Source organism: Pan troglodytes, chromosome 3, assembly GCF_028858775.2.
Source record: "Pan troglodytes isolate AG18354 chromosome 3, NHGRI_mPanTro3-v2.0_pri, whole genome shotgun sequence".
Lineage (NCBI taxonomy): Eukaryota > Metazoa > Chordata > Mammalia > Primates > Hominidae > Pan > Pan troglodytes.
This window is the reverse complement of record NC_072401.2, coordinates 114,098,900-114,123,021: the sequence shown is the minus strand read 5'-3', so window position 1 is coordinate 114,123,021 and position 24,122 is coordinate 114,098,900. Positions and strand designations below refer to the sequence as shown.

Genomic DNA, 24,122 nt, shown 5'->3' with positions numbered 1-24,122 from the left:
ACTTTCTAACAAACTGTGTAATTTACTTATTTTTGTTTACTGTCTGTATCTGCTGCTGGAATATAAACTCCATGAGTGAGGGATCTTTGTTTTGTTCAATGTTTCTCAAGTGTTACAATGTCCAAACACAGATATTCAATAAATATTTGTTGAATGATAGTTTTAAAAACTGCTAACGGGAGGATTTCTGAAATTTTACTTGGTAACATCTCCATGTTGCCTTAAGACATTACTCACTGACATCAATTGAATTCTTGAAACCTTGATTTACTCCTGATATTCTGGATCTACTGGAGCATCTTTAGTTATAATCCTCATAATAGGACTTAGCAACTATTTATACATCTTCCTTCTCCTCCATGAAAATGCATATGCTAGCTTTCCTTCATGGAAAGAGAAAAACTTCATGGAGCAGGTGAGTGGGAACTTGCCATGGCACTAACTTTGTAGCAATTAGCTGTCACTCCAACCAGTGAGATGGCCAATCTCCTCAAATATTTGGCTTATAGAAGTGAACAGATCCTGATTGTAGCCTCTCCACAATCCATGGAAGGGGGTGGCCAAATAAGACCCTCAATTTTGGATAAAGCTGACAGATTCAGGATTTGGTTGGTAGCCCAATGAAATTAACTCCGTGGCTGTCCGGAGTACTTCCTTGAGATTTTGATAAGAGATTAAGATGACAGTCCTGTATGGACCCAGTTAAGTTCAATTCTGGGAAGGCTTTAAATGCTTCACTCCTGTGATTTTCCTGAATAAAATAACAGAGCTCAGTTCTGCCTAAGGTTGATTCCTCTATTTTTTCCTTCTTGTGCTCATAGCACCTAGTACATTTTATTTTGTCTAACCAAAACAAAACATTTAACTTGATTTATGAAGAAACCCAATTCTTTTAAAAATTTAACATTTTAATTAGAACCAATCCCTATGGTCTATTGTTCAATGGAAGCTCAGATAGGCAAAGTAGAATGAATAGAATGAACTATTAAACATGTCTGTATAAATCAACATGAAAAGGTATTGAAGGTATTGCAAGTTACAAACTAAGTACAGTGAGAGTTTAGTGTTAAACATTTCTCTAAACTTTATACATATTCATGTAGTATTTTTGCAATTATGTTTTGTTTTTACAATATAAAAACAAAATCAACACATTTCCAAATAATGTTCAAAACACATTTATTTACTAAATCACCTGACACTGACATCTAAGATAATTTCAACAAATAAAATATTTAAGAAAAATTGTGGTATACATCGTATTTGTCTCTAGAAAAAAGTCTTATTTACAAGTTGAGGAACAAAGATATTTCTTTTAATTAAAAACACATTAATTATGCAGTGCTACCATAATAAAAGTGAATCTCCCAAGAACAGCTCAAGTATCTTGTGAAGTATTAAGAGGTGAACTGTTTTTTTTTTCAATCATATTCAGAAAATCTTATGTGTTTACTCGCTTGTTGAGTCTTTGCCAGTCTAATCTTTTCAGCTTTGGTGATTAACTAAAGAGAAATAAATCAAAAATTAAAATGTATTGGATACTCAACACACACACACACACACACACACACACACACACAAACTATGACTAGAAAAAATTTCACAGCTATCAGCTTAAATGGAAATTTTTTAAAAACAGCGAGAAGATGACAAATGAGATAATTATGCTCAGGTCAAATCAATTACAAATCAAATCTGTTATTAAGGCTATTTACTATTTCCTATTTCTTACACCCTTACATAAATTGTTGAATATTTTTAAGGAAGGCAAATGAAATTACACAGAATAAAAAAGAAAACTGTTTAAAATGTCTAAAATATTCCAAAAGCTTCCTTGATAAAAAAAAGTTAAAATATTAAACTTTGGAGTAAATGCAAATCTTTTTCTCTAAAAAATATAGATTCTAATGAGTATTCATTTAAATAGTTTTAAAGTGTTTGGTACCATATGGCAACTGGAAGGAATTCACTTTTAGATTAAACTAAAAGCCTATTATTCATCATTGAGGTGAATTAAAATCCAAAGATGTTTAGAACTCTAACATACCCATGCTGCTGTTCACAAATTTTATAAATTCTGCCTTTACCTGCTGAGTATCAGTAATTTTTACAGAAAAGAATTCAAATGTTTTAAAAGCCAAAGAGAAATAAGCTTCATTCTGTCTCTAGTAGCTGTTATCTATTTTTACCAATGTGTTCAAAATGATAGGGCATACTACAAAGATTTAGGCTAGCAAAATGAGTAGGAGACATCCCTTGTGGCAGACCTTTCCTTCATCTTCTTGATCTTTTGTGATACATCACTAATTTAATTTACTTGTGTTTAATATATTATTTTAGTTTAGTTTTTTTGAGACAGAGTCTTGCTCTGTTGCCCAGGCTGTGGTGCAGTGGCGCCATCTTGGCTCACTGCAACCTCCACCTCCTAGGTTCAAGCAATTCTCTTGCCTCAGCCTCCCCAGTAGCTGGGATTACATGTGCGTGCCAGCTGGCTAATTTTTGTATTTTTAGTAGACAGGGTTTCAATATGTTGGCCAGGCTGGTCTCCAACTCCCGACCTCAAGTGATCCACCAGCCTCAGCCTCCTAAAGTGCTGGGATTATAGGCATGAGCCACCGTGCCTGGCCCCATAATGTGAATATTAAGAGCCAGAATTTTTTTACTTTTACTCAATTATGGGCCAAATACAACACTATTGTAGAAATATTGGGCTGTCAGGTCAGTAAGGTATTTATGTAACCTTTTGGCAGATTCACTGATGTTCTACTAGTTTTTTTTCTAAGCAATTTCCATTAATTACTAAGATGCTCCTAGTACTCCAACTACACTGGTCTTCTAGTCCCTGACAGTCTTCCCTTCCCGTCTCTGCATTTTCTTTGCTTCTGCCTGAAAAGCTATACTTCTAAACTTTACTGGGGCTTACTCGCTCACTTCCTTATGGGTCTTGGCTGTAACATAACCTTTGCAGAGAGTTTTCCAGACAACCTCAGCTGTTACAATGCTCTCCTGCAATACACTTTGTTTTATTTTTCTGTCTAGCACTGGTCATCACCTAAACTATATTGTTTATCTGTTAGCTTCATGAAAGTAGGGGACTTTGTGATTCATGGCTTTACCCCAGGTTCCAAGAATGGTGCCTAACACAAGGCACTCAAAAATCATTAGCTGAATTAACTAGCAAACAAGTTGGCTAAACTAATTATGGTCTACTCCTTTTTTCCAACAAGCTTTGCACAGCACTCACTTTCTGTGTTAACCTCCGTTTCATTTCACGACAAGAGTCAACTTGCTACTTCCATAGCTACTTAACAAATTGTGTTAACGACAATCCTGACGTCACAACTCAGTTGTGTTCCAACTCAATTTAAGAACTTCCTAGTCAAAGATGAGCTCTAAATTTTTAAAATGAAAAATAAAAGATTTATTCCTAGTTTTAAAAATATATAAAATCTAAATGAAATTTCACACCAATTAGAAGGGTATTATTTAACAAAGTGACTTCACTTCAGTTACCAGTTCTGGATTAGTGATTTTAACATTTGAATAATCTCAAACTGGCTTTGAAATTAACACCTCATATCCCTGAAAGAATCCTTGGGAAGCACAGGAGGCTTCCCCACCACAGCAAGTTCAGTCTCCTTTCAAGGAAACAAAATTCACACCTCCCCACAAATCACGATAAATTCTGGGCAATGGTAGAAGAAGGTTGATGAAAAACACTTGCTTTTTAAGTTAGTTTTTTTTTTTTTTGTATAAATATGACCCCAAATCAACAAGCTTAGATTACAGGAAATAGGACTTTTAACGTGCTCACCTAACAAAAAAGGAAGTTCATCTTTTTCATTTTTCTTACACTTTTATAATATGCATTTCTAAATTTTGATGACTATAGTTAATATTAGGTATTATGTACCCTACTTTGTTCCAGGCACTTTTAAAATGTACTAACCTTTACATGTATAATAATTTGTTTTAAAACTTTTTAAGAGACAGGGTCTTGCTATGTTGCCTAAGCTGGAAAGCAGTGGCTATTCCCAGGTGTGATTCCACTACTGATCAGACCAGTATCATTTTAAGTGACAGAAAAATAAAATTATTGAAAGAGGGGCTTGCTTTAAATTATTGAAGCTTGTTTGTATTACCTACTATCTTAGAGAAAGAGGAATAAAGCTTATCGTTGCTATAGGAAACACTATGCATAAAGTCTCTCCATCTTATCTATGGAGCCTCCTATCTTTATAAACTACATTCTGAATACATTGTGTTTTTACCATGAAGATAATCTTTCTATAATCATTTATCACCAAACTACAAGACATAGCAGCCAGATATCAAGACTGTTAAAGTATATCACTGGTTAAAAAGAAAAAAATCTAAATTAAAATTATGTATTCTTGTGAGAAAAATAATTCAATTTCATACATTTTGAAATCTAGAGAAATGACTTTTCCCTCCCAACCTAAAACATAGTATATACTCAGTAAATCTTTGTTAGGTAATAGCAAAACTACGATCATTTTATGACTACCTAGTACTGACTTTGGCATTAAACGTTCAAGGAAAGTTTAGTCTAAAAAAACAAAAATGAATCAATTACCTTTTCAGTGCCTCTTTTCTTTTCCCGAGGCTGATTAAGTTTTGCCTGTCTATCAACCAAAATCTTCTGCCAATATCTTTGTTCGTGATCACCTTAAAAACAAACAAAGACTCTGATGGATGAAAAGAAGAACATATCTGAAAAACCATATTCAAGGCATTACATTCTCAATAATAGTAACTAGGACAGTTTTTGATTATATTTAATGCTACTTTACACATATTACAGAATAGAAAAAAAATAGTTAGTTTTGCCAGGTGCGGTGGCTCAAACCTCTAATCCCAGCACTTTGGGAGGGCGAGGAGGGAGGATCACCAGAGGTCAGCCTGGCCAACATGGCAAAGCCCCTTCTCTACTAAAAATATAAAAATTGCCTGGTGCAGTGGCTCATGTCTGTAATCCCAGCACTTTGGGGGGCCAAGGCAGGCAGATCACCTGAGGTCCGGGGTTCGAGACAAGACCAGCCTGACCAACATGGAGAAACCCCGTCTCTATTAAAAATGCAAAATAGCGGGGCATGGTGGCACATGCCTGTAATCCCAGCTAACCTGGGAGGCTGAGGCAGGAGAATCACTTGAACCCGGGAGGCAGAGGTTGCAGTGAGCTGAGATCGCACCACAGCACTCCAGCCTGGGCAACAAGAGCGAAACTCTGTCTTAAAAAATAAAATAAAAATATAAAAATTAGCCAGGCGTGGTAACACACGCCTGTAATCCCAGCTACTCTGGAGGCTGAGGCAAGAGAATTGCTTGAAACTGGGAGGTGGAGGATGCGGTGAGCTGAGATCACACCACTGTACTCCAGCCTGAGCGACAGAACAAGACCAAAAAAAAAAAAACTAGTTTCATTAGCCAAACTCAGAAAATATATTACCCACAATAAGGATGGTAACAAAAAAAAAAGGAAACGTCTATGAAGTTTTACCAGAAAGGATCTCGAGTTTCCAGCAGTGTTTCTTGTTAATTTCTGTATAGGCATTTATTACTGCTTGAGCATCCTCAGGAGTTTTAAATCTAGCATGGCATTCTGTATCCCCTTCTAGCAAATCAACATAAAGAACTTCTGAGATTGCTGCCAAAGTATCCTGCATTAAGTAGAAAGACAAATAAAATTTAAAAAGTTTCACAATAATTCTAAAACTATTCCAATGGTTATGCCAGAATATATTATGTAAATAAAGCATTTTGCAGTCTAATGAGGAGTAAATATCCTGTATCAAATATTTCCTGTAAAGCATGTTCTTAAAAATAGATTTGAATAATATCAACTCTAGTAATTTATTTTCATTTATTTTCTTGAAATCACATCCTTAAAATCTGCACTAGAATGAGAATATTCTATAAGGACAACAGATTTATAGAGCAGAAAGCAGAAATAGTGTCCCCCAACCCCCAAATCAGGAAGCGTTCACATCTGGGAGTAGTATAAGGAATAAAATTAAAAAAAAAAAAAAAGGATTAAGGGAGGTTTGTTTTTACTCACCTGTAGAAAATCACTATGACTTTAAAATATGTGTACAAATCATTCAACTTTTAATAACAACTCATGAAAAACAGTTTAACCAAACCTAAAATACTAGATTTCCACATTGTTCAAGAGCTCTTACTTTCTGAAAAAAATACCTAAGTAACCTCTTCTAAACAAGTTGTGGTCACCCAGCAAGGAAAAGTTTTACCTACACTGCCTGCTGTGAGGGCAAATTAACCAGATTCCTGCATTCTTAATCAACTTTTTTTTTCACAGCAGGTTTTACAGAGTATACAATGCATTTATGCAGGAATGTTACACTAATTCCTAATTCATCAACTTCCATTCATAAAGCTAAAGAAGTAACTGGAGATTACTAAATGGGGGGGAAAAATCTTATTTATCTTGCCTCCCTTTCGTTTTGACCTAAAATTTCAGACATAACTAATTTAGATTACTTTCAGATGTTGAATTTTTAGATGTTTGAATTACGGAAAGAACTGAGCAATACCTGGAAGTATTATTTCATCATAGAATAAGAAAAGTTTATCAGTTAATAATAAAAAATATATAATAAAATCTGTGAGTTTCTAGAAGCCAGGGACTAGATCTTAACTCATCCCAACACTCAGCAAACTATCACAAAACAGGCATTTAGTAACTGTTTGCCAAATTAAAAAAAAAAAAAAACTGCAGAGACTTACACTTGCTAGTCCTTCCCACTTCTTTACCTAGTTAATTAGTACCAAATTCAGATATAAAGCAAGTAAAAAACTCAGTATTGTTGAAATTTGAATGCATTCAGTAGTAGTAATGAGTTTTATAACTGACTTTTGAGCATATTCAATTACTACAACTCAAAAGATATATACTAAATATCCATTATAATGTCAGGCTAATCTCTTGATTTAAAACCCTTAGAATTTAAAACCCATAGAATGACAAATTAGCCTGGTAATCACATGGGCAAGTCACAGACAGTTGTAATCAACACAGCTCAGTTTTTGTTTCAGCAAAATGTAAGTAACTACTAACTGGATTAATGCAGGGATTGATTTTATGATTTTGATGATCATAAATGATGAATTTGTAATTGATAAAGTTACCCTTTAAATAATAGAAGTTATTTAATGAGTTGATTAGAAATAACTCTGAGCAATTTTTGTATTAAATGTTTTGCAATCTGATTAATCAGAGCAGTATTTACATCCCTCAATTTTCAGCCGTCTCCTGAAATGCAAGCTGGTAATAGCAATTTGGATTTGGCCAAATCCTTCATCAACATTGCAAAGAGAATCAAAATTTGTTTCTTAGTGACAGCTATAGGATTGTAGGACAGTATTTCAGATAAGGAGGGCTTACAGATAAACAAACCACCACCTCAATGGTATTCAAGTTAAAACCTGTGACTCATGAGTCTACGTAAAACCAAAACAACATACTAAGTGATGATGAATGTCAGTATAAGAAAATACTTAAAATATGTGGTATATGTTACAGAGCATTTCACACTTTTTAAAAAGAAAAGGATTCACTTAAATGGGTGACAGGCAGGGTAAGGATAAATAAGATATGGTACTCTCACCTAAAAGTATATAATTTCCCTAATAGAAAGTATTGCTACCAATGTGGTATAAACGGCTACAGAAGATAGACTGTATAAAGCGAAAAAATTATAAACCTGTATGTACAGCAATTTGTAGCGTAAATTATATAGAAGTATGGGTTTTTTGGCACATGTGTGAAAAATTTTAAGAGGTTTTCAAAAATATTTTACTTTTCTATAATTAAAATTTTAAAGATAATCAGCACATAGGTAATACAAAAAAAAAATCAGTGCCAATAAAAATAAGCAAAAGTTACAATTTTCCTATAGAGAAGGATGTTTAAACTGTGCTTACATATAGATTTAGTGAGGAATTTCAGCCTCTAGATTTTGCTTCAAAATTAAACCTAAGAGTTACCATGGAATTAAAACTGTACAGTAGTTTACCATAGGGAAACAAATTCTAACTTGATTTGTTTTATCTTCCATATTCAAAACATTTTCACACAGGGAAATAATAAGAGAAGAAAGGAACAAATACCCTAGGGGCTCAAAATCATTACCCGGACTTGTTTCCTGCCAGGTAGAGGCTCTGTGCTAATGATCTTCACAATCACTCCACTCAGGAACTGTGGTCCTGTTGCATTAACTTTCTCCTGGGTGCGACACTCTTCCCTGTTGGCTGCTGATTAGAAAAGGAAAAAGACCAGGACTAAATCTCTTACACTTAACAACAATTTAATACTTAGGAGGACTACCTTAGAATAATTCCTGAGGCAGATTTAAATAATTTAAAACGTATTTAATTTTAAAGTAAACAATTAAAGGTTATATGTCATACTGCTTATTTCAAAATACCATGAATAAAACTCAGAAAGTTTTATTATTCTACATGCAAAGTGTTACTGCTAGAAGAGCATTCGTAAAGCCTTTAAATTTGCCCCTTCTCCCTGAACAAAGGAACAGCAAATTTTTACTCAATAAAGTTAAAAAAAAGTTAAAGGATACTGTGTTTTAAATACATTATTATTCAAATGTGAACATTTATTTTTACAAGAAATGAGAATTTAAAATGTATCCTAATTTTGAATTCACAGGAATTCTGCTTTAACTTGTTCCTGCTTGTGGTGCGTACTACAGAATGAAATTAACAGGTGAGAAACTACAATCTTCATTCCTACAAACTTGCTCAGTCTACAAACTCTGCACTCATGTGCTTAATAAAAACTGTAGAGAAAACTCAGGTTATTTAAAAAATTGTTTTAAATGAGCCTTTTAAATATTCTTATATCAAGAGTAAATAACACATCTGGATAACTTAACAAATCAAGAATTGTTCTAATAATGAAATAGAATAAGGAAGTTTTTTAAAATTAAAATTTATCTTATAACAACTCAGAGATAGCATTTACATATATAAGTACATTATAATGTTGTCAAAACTATCAGTGATCTTTACTTTTTTCATTTTTCATTCCGGTGTTTTGAGGTACTCCACTGTCTGTTTCCATTTCTGACTCTGATTTTATTTGGGATATTGTTTTTTTTAAAGAAGCCATGCTAGCTTTTTGTAGTGCTAAATACTCTTTTTTCAAATCCATCCATTCGCTCCTACAAGGAAAGAAATGGTGATAACAGATGACTAAATATAAAAAGTAAATATGGAAATATCTAAATATATACATTCACAATGACTTGGAGCAACTCCTCCACCAAACTTTCCTGTTTCTTTAAACACATATTCAAAATATTTCCTAGGTTCTAAAGACATTTAGCAAATAAGCTAAGGGAGTTCCTCTTCCCCCAATATTCAGATTAAATGTTTTAAGATTGCCAATTAAATTTTTGAGTGTCTGAAGTATTTTAATTTATAAAAGTAAAATTTTAGCATTAATTCCTTAACTAGTAACATTTACTAAATCAGTCATCTCTGTGGGAAAAGGGCGAGATTAAAGATTTGTTAAACTGCTTCCAATTTGAGAGATAACATTCCTTAGTATTTACTTGAATCAAAAAGAATTTCTAAGTAGAACAAAACACCCCGTGGAAGCAATCTATTTATTTACATACATTTAACATGTAGATGCTTCTTCAAACAGAGTTCCTCCAGATAGAAACACAATGCCTTTCTTGGCTCAGTGGGAGCACTCATTGTTACCCTAATCTATGCCATCAAACAAGCAGATAGGAGATTTTCTTTTTCTTTTCTTTTTTTTTAAGAGGAAGATATCTTGTGGTAATGGTTTTAGCTCTTAACATTGACATCTGTATACTTCAAAAAAAAAAAAAAAAAAAAAAAAGATCCAGACCCACCCAGGATCATACATTCCCTGAGAGCTGATACATTAAAATAACAAAAGGCCCTTGTAATGATTCTCTGAGATAAAAAGGCAAAAGGAATTCAAGAGTTAAGAATAGTATAAATAGAAGTGGCTGAAGTCCCTGCCTTTTACCCTTCTGGAGGAGAACAGGAATCTTTGGGAACTAGTTCAGGAAGGTAAAGAAATTTTTTTCTTCAAAAGGTATGCCATTTTGTTTTCTTTCTCCTCAGCTCTAAATACTCTGAAGTCCAAAGAAGTTGTATGTGGGTGGGCTCCCTTCAACTTTAACATGGAAGTGCTTTCTGTAACTTTAAAAGTAAGTGCTTCCATGTTTTAGTAGGAGTGAATCCAACTTACTTCTCCAAAATAGAACACGCTAACCTCATTCTCTTAAAGAGGTTGAAGGGATCCCCTTTGCTTTAACATGGGGGTACCTGCTGTGTGAAACAAAAGTAAGTGCTTCCATGTTTCAGTGGAGGTGTCTCCAAGCCAGCACACCTTTTGTTACAAAATTTTTTTGTTATTGTGTTTTAAGGTTACTAAGCTTGTTACAGGTTAAAGGATTCTAAGTTTTTCCAAGACTGGGCTCCCCACCACTTAAACGTGGATGTACTTGCTTTGAAACTAAAGAAGTAAGTGCTTCCATGTTTTGGTGATGGTAAGTCTTCCTTTTACATTTTTATTATTTTTTTAGAAAATAACTTTATTGTATTGACCGTATCTCATATATTTAAGCTTTATTTTGTATTTTTACATCTGTTAAGGGGCCCCCTCTACTTTAACATGGAGGCACTTGCTGTGACATGACAAAAATAAGTGCTTCCATGTTTGAGTGTGGTGGTTCCTACCTAATCAGCAATTGCGTTAACGCCCACACTGTGTGCAGTTCTTGGCTACAGGCCATTACTGTTGCTAATATGCAACTCTGTTGAATATAAATTGGAATTGCACTTTAGCAATGGTGATGGATTGTTAAGCCAATGACAGAATTTAAACCACAGACTTACTTTGATAGTACTCTTAATGGTATAACTTCTTCTCCCATTTTATGTCTCTCTTTATGTTTTTTCTTATGTTTCCTTTTTGTTTTCAAGAGAGAGCTATCTTTTAGATCTCCAGTATCCTTTTCCTCTTCAGTAGAGATTTCTATATCTTGAAATAAATAAAAAAGCACTCCGTTAAGACATGGGGCTGTGAAATGGGTGAAACAGAAGCTTAATTTTATCTAATTAAAACCTTGTAGTTTTACCTCTATTTTCCTTGGAAGCTTCTGATGCTTCCTTAATGATGTCTTTCTGAATAATTTTCTTTACTTTTGATCGGGGAGCTAGGGATTCTGCATCTTCAGAGCTGCTTCTCTTCCTCTTCCCTGTTCTGACTTCAGGTAAGCTAGATGCTTCAACTCTGTCCCGTTTTTTCTTTTTCTTTGAGGACTGCTTTTGGGGTTCAGTGGACTCAATGTCAGAGCCCTCAGATGTGGGTCTGGATCTCTTCATTTTACTGACGCTGGTGTTGCTTGTGTCCATGTTTTCTTCTTTGGCTTGGATATTGTCTTCCTTTTTCATTCGGCCTTTCTTCTTCTTTTTCTTTTTCTTCTCTTCTGTAAAAGTGCCATCATTATTAGTTCATCTTACTTCAACTACATCTATTTAAATATTGAAAAATACTCACCCACAACTCTTAAGGCTGGAATGGGCTTATTTTTCACTGTTTTAGGAAATATGCCAGGTTTTCTTGGTGCTTCTTCTGGTGGGTTGTTAAGAAACTGAAATGATTGCAAAAGTTACTATTTTAATACTTGTTTTGTTTTCTTTCTTTTTTTTTTAGGATCTGGACCTACCTCAATTGCTTTTGCTGCTTGTTCTTTTGTTTCAAATTCCACAAACGCAAATCCCTTTGGATCTCCAGTAGACTTATAATGTGGTATACTTATATAAACAACATTGCCACATTTCCCAAATACTCTTTCAATCCAGCTGTGATTAACATTTTTGGGAAGTAACTCCTATTATAAATTAAAAGCAATATTAGAGTTTTTCACAATCAGAATGTCAATAAATTTTTAACTTAATTACATTGTTTCTGTGCCAGTTTCTGACTGGGGACCTGGGTTCTTAAGCTTACCACATACACTGTGCGTTCATCCTCATCCTTTGGTCTTTCCCCCAGAGGTTTTTTCCTCCGGATTCTGGTGCCTTCCAAATCGAGCTTTAAAATAGTATATTACATTAATAAAACTAATATTTATAATTGTAAGCTATAATCATATAATAATCATTACGTTAACATTCTTTATAATTATAAACTATTCTTGATTCTTACCTCTACAACAGCTGAACTTCTCAATGCTCTGGCAATTAACTTCCCATCAGTAGTCAATTTTTTCATTTTGTTAAAAGACACAAGTAGTGATATATCAACATCTAAAGAAAATGAAAAAGTTAATATGTTAGTGTATTAGCAGGATTAATTCAATTTGGTACAATTGAATTACCTCAGGTAACTGAATGCCCCTCAGGCCCTCAGGCTCGGTGGCTCATGCCTGTAAGCCTAGTACTTTGGGAGGCCAAGGCGGGTGGATGGGGGAGTTCAAGACCAGCCTGGCCAACATAGTGAAACCCCATCTCTACTAAAAATACAAAGAATTAGCTGGGTGTAGTGGCGCACGCCTGTAATCCCAGCTACTTGAGAGTGAGGTAGGAGAATCGCTTGAACCCAGGAGGCAGAGGTTGCAGTGAGCTGAGATCACTCCAGCCTGGGAGACAGAGACTCAAACAAAACAAAAACAAAAAAAAATTGTATGAGGTTCTAAATGGCATTGCATATTTGGCGACCTAAAATGACACATTTTAGTGTATGTAACTGCAGATTAAGATTTGAACACATTATTAGCAATACCCAGACTTTCAAAGAGGACGTCTGGATCCCAACCTATTAGAAACAAGCACAAGGTTGGCTATTTGAAATTTAGCAACTGGGGATGGTGGCTCAATGCTTATCTCAGCAATTTAGGAGTGAAGGTAAATCTCTTGAGCTCAGGAGTTCAAGACCAGCCTGGGCAACATGGTGGGACCCCATATCTCTTAAAAATGCCAGAAAAAAAAGCCGGCCTGGTGATGCTTGCCTGTGTTCTCAGCTACTGGTGAGGTTGATGGAGGATCACTTGGGTGGGGCTGAGGGGGTGGAGGTGGGGGCAGAAGTTGGAGTGAGCAGACATGGAGCCAGTGCATTCCTGCCTAGGGAAGAAAGATAGACCTTGCCTCAAAAAAATGAAACAAAAAATAACATTGAGCTAGGTGAAATGCCTTCTTGTATGAACTAAAGTATAGCACTCTCGAGTTACACATGATGGTTATTGAAGCAATTAAATCCCAAAATACTTATAAGCTTTGATTTGAAATTGCTTATTTAATATACCCTAAACTCTTACCAACAGTCTTTATTTAGAAGATTGTCATTCACTAAATAAAAATTAGAACAGATTACACGGAACACACTTACAGAAACGAATATACACATTATAGAATATACTATTTTAGGCTGGGTGTAGTGGCTCACGCCTGTAATCCCAGCATTTTGGGAGGCTGAGGTGGGCAGATCACGAGGTCAGGAGTTTGAGACCAGCCTGGCCAACACAGTAAAATCCCGTCTCTACTGAAAATACAAAAATTAGCCGGGCATGGTGGTGCTTGCCTGTAGTCCCACCTACTCGGGAGGCTGAGGCAGGAGAATCACTTGAACCCAGGAGGCAGAGGTTGCAGTGAGCTGAGATCATGCCACTGCACTCCAGCCTGGGCAACAGAGCAAGACTCCATCTCAAAAAAAAAAAAAAAGAATATACTATTTTATAAGTAAATTTAAACGCAACCGTATCTAAAAATTGGTTCCTTTACTGAAGCAAACTTACATCCATCTCTAGATTTTTCTATCTGTTCTCGAAGAAATCTATCCTTGTGAAGATTTGCATCCCCAAACCAGAAGTCCACTTGCTTAGCAATATCTGCAAGCACCTGTTTAACTCGTGACCGTTTCTTTTTTTCAACTTCTTTTTTCTTTTCAGTGCTTTCTTCTTCCATTACCTTTTCCTGATTTCCACTTTCAGTTTCCATTCCTGTGAATTACAAGAAAAAGATGTAAATATTTAAATCACCACAATAGCTAATATAGTTAAATATTTAGATTAGCCTTTAATTGCCTGAGAGAATAATGGACTCACATTTGGCCATCACAAGACAAACAGAAAGAACATTCATTTTTATATTTAATAAATCAAATTTAAAAAATAATTTACCTTCTATGTTAGGGATCATAGCTTTAGTTTCTTTGTACCTTTTAAAACACAGGGCCAGATTATCCTAGAATAATATAAAAAAATTACACCTTTATCTCACTAAGCTGCACTTTTAAGTCAGTAAGTGAAAAGTGTAAGATTAAGGGACGTGGACACTCTCCATCGCAACACCCCCCCGCCCCCGCCCCACCCCAGAGAAGTTGTATTCGCTTTTTTTTTTTTTTTTTTTTTTGGAGACAGTTTCCCTCTTGTTGTGCAGGCTGGAGTGCAGTGGCGTGAACTTGGCTGACTGCAACCTCCATCTCCTGGGTTCAAGCAATTCTCCTGCCTCAGTCTCCCAAGTAGCTGGGACTACAGGCACATGCCACCATGCCCGGCTAATTTTTGTATTTGCAGTAGGAGACGGGGTTTCACCATGTTTGCCAGGATTGTCTCGAATTGCTGTCCTGGTGATCTGCCCGCCTCCACCTCCCAAAGTGCTAGGATTACAGACATGAGCCGCCGCGCCTGGCAATTTTGATTTTTAAAATGTTAATTTCTGCTTTCTAGGGGCAGAATTCAACTGGTAAGCTGTAGAAATCAGCCTCTTCTCTCTTCTCTTTCTTCTTCTCTTCTCTTTTCTTTGAGGCAGTCTTGCTCTGTTGCCCAGGCTGGAGTGCAGTGGCATGATCTCAGCTTACTGCAAGCTCTGCCTCCTGGGTTCAAGCGATTCTCCCTGCCTCAGCCTCCCAAGTAGCTGGGAATACAGGCACCAGTGCCAATCACACCCGGCTAATTTTTGTATTTTTAGTAGAGACAGAGTTTCACCATGTTGGCCAGGCTGGTCTCAAACTCCTGACCTCAGGTGATTCGCCAGCCTCAGCCTCCCAAAGTGCTGGGATTATAGGTGTGAGCCACCGTGCCCAGCCATAAATCAGCCTTTTCAAGTGGCCTTCTCATCCCAGTGTTTATTTCTTGGGCAGCAATTTCTAACCCCCTCCTTCCTCAAGTTACTTTTAGTATCTCTTCCCCTTTGCTTTGTCAGCTCCAGCCATACAGTCCTTGCACTTCTTGAAGCTCACCTAGCAATGTCTAACGGGGTCTTTTAAACCTGTTCTCTTTGAAACACATATCCCCAGAGATAACACAGCTTGCTCTCCTACTTCAAGTGTTTATTTAAATGTCACCTCAGTGCAGTCCCCTCCCACAACGATATTTAATAATGCAAATTTCTGGATACATACACAGTAACTCCCCTGCCTTATTTTTGTTCATAGCATTTATCATCTTCTAACATTACTATCACCACCATGCAATTTATTTCTTTGTTGTTTATCCTTCCTAGATGGTAAGATCAATGAAATCAGAGATTTTTGTTTGTTTCCTGATATATTGTCAGTCCCTGCCACATAGTCACTTAAAAATGTGTTGAGTAAATTGTGCCTCGATTTTGTTGAATGAATTGAATCACTAGTGGTATAGGAGCAAAGGATTAATATCAGGCCTGGGATAATACAGGCTGCTTGAGAATAACCTCAGTCTCCTATAATACAGTCTTCTTGGAAACTGGAGAAACTAATGGGGAGTGTTGTATCTGTTTCCCATGTTGCACCTGGTTTGGAGCAGCTATTAGATGGCATGGAGGCCTTACGCCTATGTGACCAGAACAACAGATTGATAGGCAAAAGAGGTTAAAGCTTTTACGTGTCAAAGTGTCCTAAATACACCATGGTCCTTATCTAGGGAAGGCATACATGCCTGTTGTGGGTAAATGGGAGAAAAAAGTAGTGAATTTGGGTAATTGCTAGATATGGGTAAATGGCTTGGTGGCCTCCGGTGGGATGAAGAAGCTGCATCTACCCTATCTTTTGCCTTGACTCTTTCTTTGGTAAACAGTATTTGCATCTCTTGAGTCTGACTGCTGGTTAGAATCTCTAACTGCTACAGTGATGCTGCTGATAGTAACAGAAATAGATAATGTGTTTCAAAGTGATATCCAGTAAGAGGGTACTAAGCCCTTAATGCATTTCACCTCAAATCTCCAACTAAACATGCATTCTCATCAAACTCAACAGAAGTACATTTTGGCATTTTAGGTTTCAGTAGATGAATCAAGTACCAATTTTGAAATTATACAAGTAATGACATATTTAGGTGATGCTAGCTTAAGACATAAAACACAACTATAGGTCAGAATTAATAATAGAAAAACAATGAGGTGTCATTGAGTACCACACAACCATGTTCTTCACCTCATGCTCTTACTTCAACCCATCCTGTCAGGCTTTCCTCCTCACCATTCTAGAGAAACTGCAAACAAGCTCCTCAATGAGCTCCACTGTCTACTTGACCTCTCAGCAGCAAATGCAGTTGGTAACTCCCTCCTTGAAAATATTTTCTTCATATAGCTTCCAAACGAGTTTTCTTCCTTTTCAATTCCCTTTAGCAATTTCAGTTTCTCAATTTCCTTTCACCCTACCTCTCCCACTGTGCCCTACACCTTTACATGATGCCTAAATTGGACTCAGTCCTGGGCTTCCTTCTCATTTACACACTCATTCTTTCTGAGGATCCTGGCTTTAAGCTCATTGGCTTTATGCTGATGCTTTACAAATCTATCTTCTCTCATTAGCTCCCCATTCCAATATTCAACTGTCCACCTGACACCTCCACTAGTTTATCTAAAGGATATCTCAAAATTAACATGGTGAAAATAGGACTCTCAAGTGCTAACAATCCCCTCCCACCAATTTTCCCTATCTCAGAAACACCAATTACAAAATTGCTGAAAAGGCAAAAGCCTTAAAATCATTCTTAATTTCCCTTTTCCTTACACCTCATGGTCAACTCATCAGTATTTGTTAGCTCTAACTTTAAAATATATCCCAAATATGAATAATTCTCATTTCCTTCATCATAAGCACCTGGTCCAAGCCACTACTGCGTTGTCTGAACAACTACAAGAACTTTATTACTAGTCTGCCTGCTTCTAATCTTCTTCCCTTATAATCGATTCTCCAGATAGAATTACCATTTAAATACGTAAATCAGATCATGCCAATTCCTTACACAAACTCCTCCAAAGGTTTCTTTTTTTTTTTTCTCTTTTTTGAGACGGAGTCTCACTCTGTCACCCAGGCTGGAGTGCAGTGGCGCGATCTCGGCTCACTGCAACATCCCCCTCCGGGTTCAAGCGATTTTCCTGCCTTAACCTCCCAAGTAGCTGGGACTATAGGCATGTGCCACCACGCCTGGCTAATTTTTTTTTGTATTTTTAGTAGAGACAGGGTTTCATCATGTTGGCCACCTGACCTCAGGTGATCTGCCCGCCTTGGCCTCCCAAAGTGCTAGGATCACAGGTGTGAGCCACCGCGCCCAGCTCAGAGGTTTCTTATCACACTCAAAATAAAGTCCAAAAACCTTACTGTGGTTGACTGGACCTTAAATAATCTGGCCTGAGGATCTCTCTAATTTCATCTATCACAATTCTTGCCAACAGGCTCAGTCCAAACATGACAACCATCTTTTCATTCTTTAAACATGCTAAAGCCATTCCCACTTCAGGGCCTTTGCCCTTGTTGCTCCCTTTACCTTCCTTACCGTATCTGTATGAATTACTTCCTTGTTCACTTAGGTCTCTGCAAATGTCACTTCTTAGAGAGACTTACCTCTTTCCGCTCAATCTAAAATATTCCCTCCCTGCTGACCTTAACTCCGTCCACTGCCTCAGTCACTATTTTTTATTCTTGTATCTTGTTGTCACTACCTGGAATTATAACTTTATTTTTTATTTTTAATTATTTATTGAGATGGAGTCTGTTGTGCAGGCTGGACTGCAGTGGCACAATCTTGGCTCACTACAACTTCTGCCTCACAGGTTCAAGTGATTCTCCTGCCTCAGCCTCCTAAGTAGCTGGGATTACAGGCAGCTGTCACCACACCCTGCTAATTTTTGTTTTCAGTAGAGATGCGGTTTCATCATTTTGGCCAGGCTGGTCTCAAACTCCTGACCTCAAGTGATCTGCCCATTTGGGCCTCTCAAAGTGCTGAGATTACAGGTGTGAGCTACCATGGCCGGCCTGGAATTTTAATTTTATTGTCTGTCTATCCCACCAGAATGTAGACACTATGAAGGCAGGAACTTTAACTTCATCAGTACCTAAGTATCTGTTGAATAAAAAAACAAATTTAAAAGTACCTGTAAAGTGTTAAGCATTTCAAATTCTTTGTAAGGTTGTGGGATGTAAATAAAATACAAATAGGCCAGGTGCAGTGGTTCATGCCTATAATCCCAGCACTTTGGGAGGCTGAGCCAGGTGTATCACTTGAGGTCAGAAGTTCAAGACCAGCCTGGCCAACAAAGTGAAACCCAGTCTCTACTAAAAATAACAAAATTATCTGGGTGTGGTGGCCCATGCCTGTAATGCCAGCTACTCGGGAGGCTGAGGCAGGAGAAACGCTTGAACCCAGGAGGCAGAGGTTGCAGTGATTCGAGATAGTACCACTGCACTCCAGTCTGGGAGACAGATTCAGTCTCCATCTCAAAAACGAACAAACACAAACATAGGCTATGATTATCACTACAGCAGGCTCCACTGCTAATTTTCTCTCTTCAAAAAACAAAGTTATAAAGGGCAGACTACCTGCTCTCCAATTCATTTCCTTGTCAAAGCCCAACATCTAAGGAATAGTAGACAGAAATGTATAGGCGCAGAAAGCCACAACTTTCCCAGAAGCCAGGCTTTCCTTATCATTCTCGTCTTTCAGCCCAGAGACCCTCCTTCATTCTTTCTCCTAAGGATTATTTTTGTGGCTTGAAGTATTTAAGTTCAGAATGATTTACCTTCAATTTAAACAGCAAGGAACATAAGATATGATATAATTTAGCTTCTCTATACATTGACTGCAGAAAATCAGGAAGTTACAATACTTTCGTTAGTCTTGATCCTTCTCAAAGTCTGTACTTCTCAATGTCCTGTGATAACAGGTATGTGTATTGTCACTCCACACATTCCAAATCAAACTCATTGTCTTTCTTATCCACACCTGTTCTTTCTACCATCCTCAACTTATTTAAGGATGCCATATTCCACCAAGTTAACCATTCAAACTACTTATTAGCTGTGTGGATTTTGAGCAAGTTACCCCATCTCTCTGTGGTCTATAAAATATGGATAAAAATCATACCTACATAAAAAGGCTGTTAGCATTAGCCAAAATAATGTAAATAAAGCACTTCAAATTGCTAAGATATAGAACACAAGTAACCAATTATTCTATCCAATAATTCTATCCAATTATCTATAATTATCAATTATTCTATAATTGATAATTATAATTCTATAATTGATAATCTATAATTATCAATTATTGATAATTATCCAATTATCAATAATTCTATCCAATTATTCTATCCAATCTCTTGTTAAATCCTATCAGTTTGACTTTTGAAATGGCTCTCATCTCCATTCAGTGTTTTCTACAACTACTGCTACAACTGTCACTAGAATATGCCAATAGTTTATAAACTGTTCTGTAAGTCACTCATTCTCAACAGGAGCCTATGTATAACCCATCTAAAACACAGACCTGGTTTTGTGATGCTTCTGTCAAAACTTGCAACATTAGAAATTCCTTAGCACCTTCCCGTAACATAATATGCAGTTTATGAAAACACTGTTTAAAAAAAAAAAAGTAACACTTGGCCAGGCGCGGTGGCTCACGCTTGTAATCCCAGCACTTTGGGAGGCCAAGGCGGGCGGATCACGAGGTCAGGAGATGGAGACCAACCTGGCTAACAAGGTGAGACCACGTCTCTACTAAAAATACAAAAAAAGAAAAAAGAAAAGAAAAAAACTAGCCGGGCATGGTGGCAGGCGCCTGTAGTCTCAGCTACTTGGGAGGCTGAGGCAGGAGAAAGGTGTGAATCCAGGAGGCGGAGCTTGCAGCGAGCCGAGATCGTGCCACTGCACTCCAACCTGGGCGACAGGGCAAGACTCCGTCTCAAAAAAAAAAAAAAAAAAAAAAAAGTAACATTTAACTGGCTTTAAATGAAGAATAAAAGTTACTGGGTAACAATACCAGTAACTTTATATACACTTTTGTAAATCCTCACAATCCCACTAGGTAGCAGTTTCTTCCATCTTCTTAACACAAAAACTCAAAAAGGTTTGAGTGACTTGGCCAAAGCTAGCTAAGTAAGTTGTCCCAGGTATGTTTGATCCCACATTGTCTACCTTTTGGTAGAATTTCCCGCAATTTATCACCACGGACTCTATATTCTGACTCAGGAATTCTTAATCTGAAGTCCATGCAATTTTGGCTGGACAAGAATTCTAGTGGGCTCCATTAAATTGTAAATGATACATTTTAAAGATAAGGTAAAATGAAGACTCTTGTACAAATATAAAATGAATACACGGTAAAGATTTAAGCACAGTCATGGGTTGCTTAACGACAAGGACACATTCTGAGAAATGCACAGTCAGGTGAGTAAGTACATCATTGCGTATGTAGTTATTCTATGATGTATTCACACAAACCTAGGTACTATCGCCTAACTCACCTATAATCTTATGGGACCACTGTCATACATGCGGTCTGTCGGTATGTGGTGCTTGACTGTAAATAAGGGAACCAGTGAAGTGCTAAAAACCAGTTCAAAGGAGAATTTAAAAAGCAGGTACACAGGCAATCAGGAACGTTGAAATGAATATTAATAAATACTGCTCAGGACAATAATTAATTGCATCTTTACTGGACAAACCTAATTTCCATGATGCTGTAGCGAGTTACACGGTTGAAAAATAGTTCAAAGACCACGAAAGACATAGATAACTTGGAAGAGTGAGTCAGACAAGACACCAAGTCATTTGTGTGTGTTTGCTATTTAAAAGTATTTCGTAATTTCTCTTGAGGAAATTATATGAAAAATGTTTGTTTGGAGACGCAGCCTCTCTCAGTGGCCCAGGCTGCAGTGCAGTGGCGCGATCCCGGCTCACTGTAATCTCTGCTTCCCGAGTTCAAGCGATTCTCCCAACCCAGCCTCTTGAGTAGCTGGGACTACAGGTGTGCACCACCACTCCCCGCTAATTTTTGTGTTTTTAGTAGAGACGAGATTTTGCCATATTGGCCAGGCTGGTCTCGAACTCCTGACCTCAAGTGATCCTCCCGCGTCGGCCTCCCAAAGTGCTGGGATTACAGGCGTGAGCCACCGTGCCCAGCCTCGCAAAATGTTTTAATAGGTGCATGCACGTTTTCCTGAGAAGCTAATCCATATAATTAAGTTTTCAAAAGAAGTGTGCCACAACAGGTTAAGAATCATTGTTCTGGTCACTGCTTACAATTCAAGTCCCTCAACACGTAGTGGCCTGTGTCTTCTGCTTTGTCTGAATCTTCTCGTCTAAATTTCCTTATTAAATTTTCAAGGCCCAGGTTAAATGGCATCTTACTCTTTGAGATCTTCCACCACCCTGTGTCCTATCATTTGTTTTCTCTTAAGTTTCTTTGCTAACGCACTCTGCACACCATATCTAGCACGTGTTAGTTCCCTTCCGTAACTGGATTTTTTACTCTTTAAGGACGATGGCAGAGTCCTGCAAAAGAAGATGATAATTTTAGAATATAAATCCTCACGTTCGCTATCCTCTGGCAGCCACAGCTCAGCTCCAATCTGCGAAATACGGCACTCTCTTTATTGACTACTGCTTCTCTCGGCACCCGTACTTCCGCAAAGACGCCGTCATAGGCTGGGCGCGCCCCAAACCTCCCCACGCCGGGCCCCTATGCGCCCCTACTCTCTGAAAACAGGAACTACAAGTGCTGCCGACGACTTTTGCGCGTGCGCATAAATAACTAGGCCAAGGAACTGATGGGTGTGCAGGACGGGGGGGCGGGGTAAGAAGGACGATAGATGATAGAGTGGACCGCAAGAAAAAGGACGGAGAGTTAATTAGACTTCGCCCAAGCTGTGCGACCCTATAGGCCGCTTGTAACTTACTCCGTTCGACTCCCAAAATACAGGGTCAAGTACTGCGGCCTTCGGACCTTTCCGTCTCCGGATCCTGATAGCCTTGGTTACTTTCGCGTCATAGGATGAGCGACAACGTTTTCCGGTCCCAATTGAGAAAGACGGGCCCGGAGGCAGTGCGCGCGCCACCTACGTCACAGGCGAGGTGGTTCCAGGAGGGCTGGGCATCGGAGAGCGCAGCCGGCTGAGAGACTCGAAGCCAAGGAAGAATTTGATTGGCGATTTGAAAGCGGCGGTTTTTGGCTTAGGCGGAGGTGGGCGGGCCAAGTTTTGGGTCCTCATCTGGTGAGGTCCCGCGTTAATGACGTCACATTGTTTCGCGGGAGAAATTCGAAAGTGGATTTTGTGCAATTTGACAGGTGAGGTGAAGTGTTTCTCGGGTTTTCCTAGGAATGACTTGAGCGATTTGGGGCGAAGGGACGAAAGACTCTGCTCCTTAAGAAGAGAACCGGGAAGGATGCTGTTTGGAACTAGGATTGGGGTGGTCGCAGTCACAGCTACTCGGACTGCTTGTAATAAGTGGTGCCTCTTCACCGTTTTTCCCAGGCCTTGCTTTGCAATTTCGAGTAGATATGAGGACCAAAGAGGGCTTTGCTGTTTGTATTTAGGACTGAGAAAGTATCAAGTCTCCATTGTCATTTGGTGACAGGATTATGGTTATTAGAATCTTGGCAAATGAGATGTGGGTTTCCTTTGTTTATTTGGACTGGATGGTTTGTTAACAATGTTGAGTTCGTGATTCCAAAACTTTGTTATCCGAACTATTTAGAGGTTCAGGTTTAGGTTCAAAAAATACTCCTTGTTTAAAAAAAAAGGAAAAATATCTTGTATTTAAATGAATAATGGCTCATACTTCACTGAGAACACCGAGTTTTATGTATATATATTGTGTCCGTACCTATAGTAGCACAATGTGTATGTACGTATATGTGTGTATGTACGTATATCTGTGTGTATGTATGTATGTATATAATTATCACAGAACATCTGGGGTCTTTAAAAACTTATTTGGAGATTAATCTTTCACCTACTAGAAGTCGGTCAACAGGTGAATTGTCTGGTAGACGTGGACAGATGAACACTTGGAAAAAACTCTATCTTTGCATCTCACTTAAATATATATGATGCTGTTGTCTAAAATAATTTTTTCTGATTAATACTAAGATAAGAAAGGGTGTTGACTTTCAATGAATAAGTATTAGAGCTCTTCTAAATTTTAAAAGATCCAGTTAGCTTTTTTTTTTTTAGGTTTTCTCCTATAATCGAATTTAACCATCCTTTAAGAGTTTCAGTCTTCTCAGTTCTTTTTAAACTGTACATTCCAGAAGTAATATCTCAATTTAGGAAAATAATGGAGAATTTATCTTGCAATTGCGAAATAGCATATAAGTTATCCTAAGCTAGTAAATACTGGGTTCCTAATCTGTAAATTGTAATAATGCTTATTCTTCAGGGTTATGAGACTGATAAATACTGTATGTAAAGTATCTCGTCCAATTCCTGCCTGATACATAGTATGTAATCAATAGTTATATATAATTACACACGATAATCATAATTGTATATTACATAATACAGTAATAATAGTTATATATTATATAATTACATAATTATAATGTATATAATTAATATAATGTATATAATGTAGTTTATAATATAGCACTTTGTGAAGCTGGAAGGATTGCTTGAGCCCAGGAGTTTGAGGCCACAGCGAGCTATGATTGCAACACTGCACTCCAGCCTAGGTGACAGAGTAAAAGAAAAAGAAAAGTTAAAAAGCCAACAGAAACAAAACCTCCAAATAAAGCATTTAACAGTCTCTAGCATATGGTAGCACTGAATAAATGGTAGCTATTAAACAGATCTGATATTAATAACTGCCACATGCCCAG

General features: G+C 37.4%; 2 protein-coding genes, 1 long non-coding RNA gene and 5 other non-coding genes across 27 annotated transcripts in view; 7 read left to right on the top strand and 1 right to left on the bottom strand.

Moving 5' to 3' along the window:
* Window positions 1–1,162: 1,162 nt before the first annotated feature.
* Window positions 1,163–22,486, bottom strand: LARP7 (La ribonucleoprotein 7, transcriptional regulator). 15 transcript variants are annotated; one of them, XR_010156670.1, is made up of 14 exons: window positions 14,223–14,281; window positions 13,942–14,042; window positions 13,056–13,167; window positions 12,254–12,354; window positions 12,056–12,139; window positions 11,772–11,936; window positions 11,603–11,696; window positions 11,181–11,531; window positions 10,939–11,083; window positions 9,070–9,221; window positions 8,152–8,295; window positions 5,522–5,681; window positions 4,598–4,689; window positions 1,163–1,502 (listed from the first exon to the last, which is right to left on the bottom strand). XR_010156670.1 is itself a non-coding variant. In XM_016952039.3 (14 exons), exons 2-14 carry the CDS (start codon window positions 13,842–13,844, stop codon window positions 1,422–1,424), a joined length of 1,665 nt encoding a protein of 554 aa, XP_016807528.1. In that variant the 5' UTR covers window positions 13,845–14,042; window positions 22,201–22,314; the 3' UTR covers window positions 1,163–1,421. The 15 variants fall into 15 exon arrangements, 12 of the variants coding, with proteins under 12 accessions (XP_016807528.1, XP_063665826.1, XP_063665827.1 ...); XM_016952039.3 differs by lacking the exon at window positions 14,223–14,281 and adding an exon at window positions 22,201–22,314 and having other exon boundaries at window positions 8,174–8,295; window positions 13,839–14,042; XM_063809756.1 differs by lacking the exon at window positions 14,223–14,281 and adding an exon at window positions 22,201–22,314 and having other exon boundaries at window positions 8,174–8,295.
* LOC104006169 (uncharacterized) lies at window positions 10,055–12,002 on the top strand. The gene is made up of 3 exons (XR_679761.5): window positions 10,055–10,107; window positions 11,263–11,315; window positions 11,759–12,002. It is a non-coding gene; the product is annotated as an uncharacterized LOC104006169 (long non-coding RNA).
* On the top strand, window positions 10,203–10,274 carry MIR302B (microRNA mir-302b). Its single transcript, NR_035732.1, is given in 1 exon segment — window positions 10,203–10,274. It is a non-coding gene; the product is annotated as a microRNA mir-302b (primary transcript).
* On the top strand, window positions 10,343–10,409 carry MIR302C (microRNA mir-302c). The gene has a single exon (NR_035733.1). It is a non-coding gene; the product is annotated as a microRNA mir-302c (primary transcript).
* On the top strand, window positions 10,522–10,589 carry MIR302A (microRNA mir-302a). Its single transcript, NR_035731.1, has one exon. It is a non-coding gene; the product is annotated as a microRNA mir-302a (primary transcript).
* MIR302D (microRNA mir-302d) lies at window positions 10,702–10,768 on the top strand. The gene has a single exon (NR_035734.1). It is a non-coding gene; the product is annotated as a microRNA mir-302d (primary transcript).
* On the top strand, window positions 10,832–10,898 carry MIR367 (microRNA mir-367). The gene has a single exon (NR_035770.1). It is a non-coding gene; the product is annotated as a microRNA mir-367 (primary transcript).
* ZGRF1 (zinc finger GRF-type containing 1) overlaps window positions 22,044–24,122 on the top strand; it is a 103,119-nt gene continuing 101,040 nt past the window's right edge. For 5 of the 6 annotated variants that reach the window (XR_010156669.1, XM_009448147.4, XM_009448148.5 and 2 more), the window contains exon 1: window positions 22,044–22,589. The gene's annotated coding sequence lies outside the window, so the exon portion shown is untranslated. The remainder of the gene's footprint in view (window positions 22,590–24,122) is intronic. The other variant, XM_063809753.1, reaches the window with a different exon arrangement.

Excerpts from the sequence above, each read along its gene's own strand:
- LARP7 (XM_063809754.1), bottom strand. Across the intron at positions 11,937-12,055 it reads ATGAACGCACAGTGTATGTG|GAGTTACTTCCCAAAAATGT; the intron begins GTAAGCTTAAGA and ends AATTTATAATAG. Across the intron at positions 9,222-10,938 it reads CCATTAAGAGTACTATCAAA|GAGCGAATGGATGGATTTGA; the intron begins GTAAGTCTGTGG and ends CTTTCCTTGTAG.